Raw genomic sequence first — 6,587 nt, 5'->3', positions numbered from 1 at the left:
AACGGAATTTATCTGAAGAACGGAAAGCTCTTGGCCAGAAACGTTTTCTATCTTTGGGAAGATTTGGGTCCGCATAGTGGCAAGGCTGAACAAACCTTCGACAGTTAAGTTGTTCTCTCTTTCCTAATACCTGTTTGGCAGGTGAAGTGGAGGAAAATAGCAACTTAGAAGAAAAACCCTGCGTTAATACCGATTTTCTTGAAAAGTGCTTGCGTTCGAACACTGTCGAAAGAAAGAAAAGCGACCTAAACGAAGAAAACATTCTTCGTTTATGTCGCTACTGCAGTTCCAAAAATTTCCTGATTAAATCAGCACGTTTTTCACATCTTACAAAGAAAAAAGAGAAACATTTAAAAATACATGTTTTCCGTATGTTGGAAAATTGTGAAATGTTTTCTGCTCGCATTTCGTAAAACTACTGCACAATGAAGAGTTCTCTTCCACTCGTTATTGCGTCACAGATTATTTATTTGCATTCGTGTCATCGAAGAAATGTGGGTGGCTCCAACATAACTTTTACAAATAAATTAATATTCCTTCGCTGGATGCAACAGCGCATTTCTTTAATTAATAAGAAGACGCCCGGTAAAATGTCTTTGGTTATTTTTAAGAAGGTGTAGCCATACTGTAAAAGGTGCGAAGCTCCCACTGTCCATTATGAGGCTAATACTCGATTTATAAGGCGACGCTAAAGATGGCAAACGTGGTTGCGAGGCACAACGCTATGCCGACTCGCGAGGAGGTCATGCTGGACGCGTCATTGCCGTCATTGGTCGAGGTAATCCTTTCGGCGTTCGGCTTTCGTTCCAAATTAGCAGTTTTGAAAGTTTTGGTTTCGTCCAACTGCTGTTCGGTGAACGCTGCTTCTGTGCTAACGACGAAAGCTTTTCCACTTCGTTCTTTGAGAAAACTCGGAGTGGAGAGGGTGGTCTTCTTCACTGCACCGCTGGAATTCTGGCTTACGAAATGATTTCGGCACTTGGGAAGGTATTCGGCGCATTTCGTGTTCATAACTGGAGTGAGGACCTTCATGAAGAGCTTCTCTATGGGTTTGACGCCTTCGTTCTTGCAGTTGGACTCGAAGGTGCTCATAAGGCAGTTGACTTTTTTTACAGTCGAGCTGTTTAAAAGAAAAATACAATCGTGTTACAATTCGATTATTAATGAATATAATTTTTATTTATTAATAAGAGATGAGTTTGCTTTCGAAATGTGTTGCGTGGTAACTTGGGGAAATCGATCCTGGTTTATTAACCCAACTCCCTGCGCCATCCAAAAAAACATGCGAAGAATTATTTCTACCGTTTATTATGATAGATTTGCTCAGTGGAAATTAATTCAGGTCCACGAAAAGTACAAAACATTTCCATGAGTGGTTGCAAAGGTTCTTTTCAGAGTGAAAAAGAATCCTTAGAGCAGTTTTCTGAGCAACCATTTCGCCTCTCGTTCTCGGGCTTCCTTTTATTGCTGTAAAATGAACCCGTTTCGGCGAATTCTTCACTCTTGAAATGAACTTTAACGAACCTGTCGAAACTAACTCGCAGCTCCTTTCCTCGTCTTCATTCGACCCTCACATTCTTTGGGAGCATCTCAGTGCACGACTACTTTTCTAAAGATAAACTTTTCAATTACGTTCAACTTAAAATCCTTTCCTTCCAATTTCAATCTGCCATTTGGGACAAAATTAGTTGTTCCATCGAAATTGGAACAAAAAGGACTTTCACTTAATGAAAGTTGAAACTCGATCACTGCTGTTCGAGTGATCCAGATTTCGGATAATCGAGAACAACTCGAAGGTTCTCATGTCTTTTGCCAACCAAGAATAAAGGGCGCGATTAGCCCAGTGAATATGACGCCAGACCTCCAATATCATGGACCCGGGTTCGAATCCAACTGAGGGGGGAAAAATCACGAAGGTCGCTTCGATTGACTTACTTCTCCCAAGGTCGAAGTGACGACTGACACAGAGAGTGAGGCCATCTGGTGTCGCTCCCATAACTATCATCCACCAATGGATGTCAAAGCTAAATAGATCTACCTCCATAGGTGAAGTGTTGCTTATTCGAGGTAGTGCAATACCATGGCAACTTGTGCAGGTATTCACACATGAGATACAATTAAACTACCTTGGTAGTAGAAATGATGTGTGTGTGTGTGCATTACCCATGCGTAAGTAAACTCCTTCATACTCTGAGGCTTTAGCCAAAAATATCTTTTGACGAGCTAAATGATTTTGAAAAAACGGAAAGCAAAGTGAAAGAGAAATTGTTGAAGTTAAACATAAGAAAGGCAACTGGGGTGGACGGAATCCATCCAGTTATATTAAAGGAAGCGCAAAGGAAATAAGCAAACCCTTAGCCATAATTATTATACCATCGTTGGACTCCGGAGAAGTCCCCGCGGACTGGAGATGTGCAAACCCTAATTCACAAAGGAGAATCAAATGGTGACACAATTACAGACCAGTTAATTTAACTTCTGTTCTGGGGAAAATAATGGAGTCATTGGTTAAAGAAGCACTGCAGGATCATCTAGGCAAGACTGCAGTAATAATTAAGACAGAGCATGGATTTGTTAAGGGAAAGTCTTGTCTAACCAATTTGATTGGATACTATGATGCAGTCACAAAAGAACTGGATGCAGGGAATAACTTTGATATTATATACTTGGATCTTAGAAAGGCTTTTGATACTGTTGCACATGGAAGACTATTGTACAAATTGGAGCAGAATGGTATTAAGGGTAAGTTGCTACAATGGATAAAAGGATGGTTGAGTGGGAGACGACACAGAGTGGTAATCAATGGACACTGCTCTTCGTGGACAAATGCTATTAGTGGAGTTCCCCACGGTTTCGTGTTGGATCAATTGTTGTTCTGTATGTTTATAAATGATATTGATGAAGGTGTATTAGGCTTAAGTTTGCAGATTATAAAAAAGGTTGGCAGGGTTGTTAATGACAGTATGCTACTGTAACAGGGTCTAGAAAAGTTAGGCAGAGGGGCTGAGAAGTGGCAACTGAAGTTTAACATTAACAAATGCAAAGTACTGTATATGGGTAACAGTAACCTCAGAGAAATGTACCAACTGTATGGTGTTTCACTCATGGCAGTGGCGAATCAAAAGGAACTGGGGGTAATTGTGCAATCAGATATGAAGTTCTATGAGCAGTGCAGACTGGCTGACAGAGCAGGTCATGGAATTTTGTTAATGATATATAGGAATTTGGGTAGCAGGGATAAGGAGATGATTAGGGAGGAGGCCAACAAGATTGGTCAGAAGAACAAGGGGATGCTCTTTCCAAGAAAGGCTTAAGTTCTGCAAATTGTTTTGTGTATTCATCAATGATATTGATGAATGTATATCAGGATTAATGTCCAAGTTTGCAGATGATACAAAGATTGGCACGGTTGTTAGCGACAGTAAAGACAGTATGCTACTCCAACTGGATCTAGACAAGTTGGGCAAATGGTCTGAGAAGCGGAAACTGAAGTTTAACTTTGACAAATGCAAAGTACTGCATATGGGTAGCATGAACCGAAGAGAAACGTACCAACTGTCGGGTACTACATTCAGGGAAGTAGAAAGCGAAAAAGACCTGGGGGGTAATTGTGCAGTCAAATATGAAGTTTGCTAACAGTGCAAACGGCTGCCAGGCCAGGTGGGACAGGGAGGTGATTTTCCCGTTGTACAAGGCAATGGTCAGATTACACCTAGAGTACTGTACAGGTCTGGTGGCCTCATTTTAGGATGTAGAGTTGCTATAACGAGTGTAGAGAAGGGAAGGCGCCTCCGTAGCCAGGTGGGCAGGAGCGGCAGTGCGTAGCACACGCTTCTTGATTAGACTGGGGTTCGAGCCCGTGACCACCAAATGCGGAGGATGCGGAAAGGTCAGGGAATGACCACCGCATATCCCCGGAGCAATATGGCCTTAGTTGCTAATGCTCCTAAAAACCAAATAACAAACAAACAAACAAACAAAATAGAGAAGGGAACAAAGGAGTGCTCTTATCAAGAAAGGCTTAAGTTTTGCATTTTGTAGCTTCTGGAGACTAGGCACCTGCAAAGTGATCTAATTTAGGTGTATTAGGACTTGACTGGCTTCAGCAAGCTCAATGCTGGTGGATTCTTCCTCTTGCTCAGATTGCGCACCTGAGGAAGCATAAATTCAAATTGAGGAAAGACAGTTGTAGAATAGATGTGCAAAAATTTGCCTTTAGTCTGTGGGTGGTTGATTGCTGGAAAAAACTTCTATCTGTCGTTGTAGAAGTTGATAGCTTAAATAAATTGAAGGCAGAACCAGACAATCTTTTGGAGCGAATGGATGGTTAAAATCGAAGGTGTTTTTTTTTTTTTTTTTTTGGCTGATGCTATATAAGCGTGCTTTCTTCTATCATATGCCTCTACTAATGCTAATAGCGAAGCAGTTCACCCAGATAACAATGCATCTGGCACAATACCAGAGCCGACCGGGCTAGCCGGGTGGGTAAACTGCCTGCCTGGCAACCCAAAGGTCACGAGTTCGAATCCCTCCTCGGGCTTGGATCAAAGTACTGCAAAAACCTTAGGAGGTGCATTATGGCCGCAGAAGCCGATGCGCCAACAACTACCCAAAAAAAAAAAATAATAATAAAAATAATAATAAAATAAAACAATACCAGAGTCTCTGACTCAGGAAACATGGAGAACCACCATAAACCCAGCAAAGTAGAGACCACAGAGCTGTCTCCCAACAATATAGCAGATTCTGACCAGTAAAAGATATCAGATCACTTAGAGAGTCAGAACATCATGGCCGGGAAGCAAAGAGATGTAAGTAGATGAGCAAAGGATGCAAGGAGCAATTGAACACTGACGCTGCCGTTATGAGAAGCCAATAAAAGCACCACAACAAATACAAGGCCATCGACTCCGTGCCCCATATTGGGCTGGTAGAGACATTGAAGATTTACAAAGTCAATCCGACACTGATAGGGTTCCTAGAAGCAACCACGGCAAAATGGAGTAAAACCATCAAGATCGAGAACATCACAAGGAGAACGATACCCATCGTAAGAGGAACCTTCCAGGGAGATATCTTCAGCCCACTATGGTTCTGCCTAGCACTCAACCCACTGTCCACTATGCTGAATAACAGCAAGTACGAATATACTATACAGAAGGGAGGAAAGATATGTGGCATATGGAACAAGTAATAACCATCACGATCATCGTATCCCACTGGCCTGTTGGCGCAGTATAATCGTAGTCGTTTTTGCGCCAATAAAATCAAAATCAACCAACCAACCACTGGCCTGACGTCAAAGAGCCTCCGTAAGAACGTAAGAAGAACGTAAGTGTTCTCTGGGAAGTCTTCTCAGAGAACACTTATGTGGAACCCCAGAAAGCCGCGATCCTGAACACATGTAGGATTGTAGGACAGTTCCTCGACCAATACTAGTAGCCGGACATAAAAACTACCCCCCACGCATCCGCTACCAGTACCGCCCAGAGGATGAAAAAAACCGATAAGGAGAAGAAAGAGATAATAATTATTATTGTTATTTTAAATTATATTCGCATTGACAAAGTTATTATGAATGTGAAGATTATTAGCCTATCCATTGCTGCAAATTAGACAAATCCATAGCTGTTAATTAGACTTAATTAAATACCGAAAATATCAGAAGAATCTTTACAGACCGTGCATTGCAATTAAACGCACATTTCTTCTGGACCAAAATGACCGAGGCAACAACAGTGTAAGGAATAATAAATTCGCAATTTATGAGGAAAATATGTTTAGGATACTCACCAGCACAAAGTGTATTTCCCACCGTCCCCAAATATACCATGAAATTCGAACGTGTCCTGTGAGAATATGCAAGACTTCAGCTGTTTCCTGTTGTTAATCAGACACTGGATGCTTTCCAAATATTTTCCTAAAGGTGAGGGAAAGAAAAGAAAGCTTGGTATAGTATATGAATTACTACTTGCTTCTCTTTACTAAATTACAACTGAGCATGTCCCAAATTTCAACTAAGATGTGCAAAAGTACTATTTTTTCAGCGGTTCAGGAATAGTCGATGTTTCCTCCACGCAATCGGCCCAAATTGTCTGTCACACTTTTATTCATTAGAAGGAAGCCTTGCGATTCCCATTAGGAGAAGGTTATTCGAGCAGGCCCACTTTAAAATGTCGTTTTTAACAAATATTAACTTTTTTAAACACACTGGTGGCACTAAAACGCTAAGTTGACTATTACAAGCATTTCAGTACAGAAATTATAAGCAGCTAACGCTATTTCCAATGCCTGATTACAAGTAGAAGCCCATTTCCTTGTTTTCCTGGCATGATTTAAACGCTGGGATAATGTCTTAGTGCTCACGGCAAAGACGCGCTTTACCTTAATCATGTCGCCTTAATATTGCAGTACACTGCAACAAGCAACATCCCCGAACAGGTTAATATGTCATTTATTAAAATAAAAAAAATAATAATTGACACTGCTATGCCAGTTGGTTTCTCTCGAAACCAACTCTGGCGTAGCAGAGGTTTCGTTTATTTTATTTGCAGAGATGGAAATCGTCAGCGATTTCCGTCTCTGCA

General features: G+C 41.2%; 1 protein-coding gene across 1 annotated transcript in view; it reads right to left on the bottom strand.

Moving 5' to 3' along the window:
• Positions 1-586: 586 nt before the first annotated feature.
• The window catches only part of LOC150078593 (uncharacterized), a 50,009-nt gene continuing 44,008 nt past the window's right edge, over positions 587-6,587 (bottom strand). Inside the window, exons 4-5 of the mRNA XM_090385026.1 lie at positions 5,794-5,920; positions 587-1,120 (exon numbers count right to left, since the gene is read on the bottom strand). Of these exons, the coding sequence (XP_090241152.1) occupies positions 676-1,120; positions 5,794-5,920 (572 nt within the window). The 3' untranslated portion in view covers positions 587-675. The remainder of the gene's footprint in view (positions 1,121-5,793; positions 5,921-6,587) is intronic.

This window comes from Mastigoproctus giganteus, chromosome 11, assembly GCF_048544385.1.
Source record: "Mastigoproctus giganteus isolate SK-2022 chromosome 11, ASM4854438v1, whole genome shotgun sequence".
NCBI classification, from domain to species: domain Eukaryota; kingdom Metazoa; phylum Arthropoda; class Arachnida; order Uropygi; family Thelyphonidae; genus Mastigoproctus; species Mastigoproctus giganteus.
Note: the sequence above shows the minus strand (reverse complement) of the source record. Positions and strands in the feature narration are given on the sequence as shown.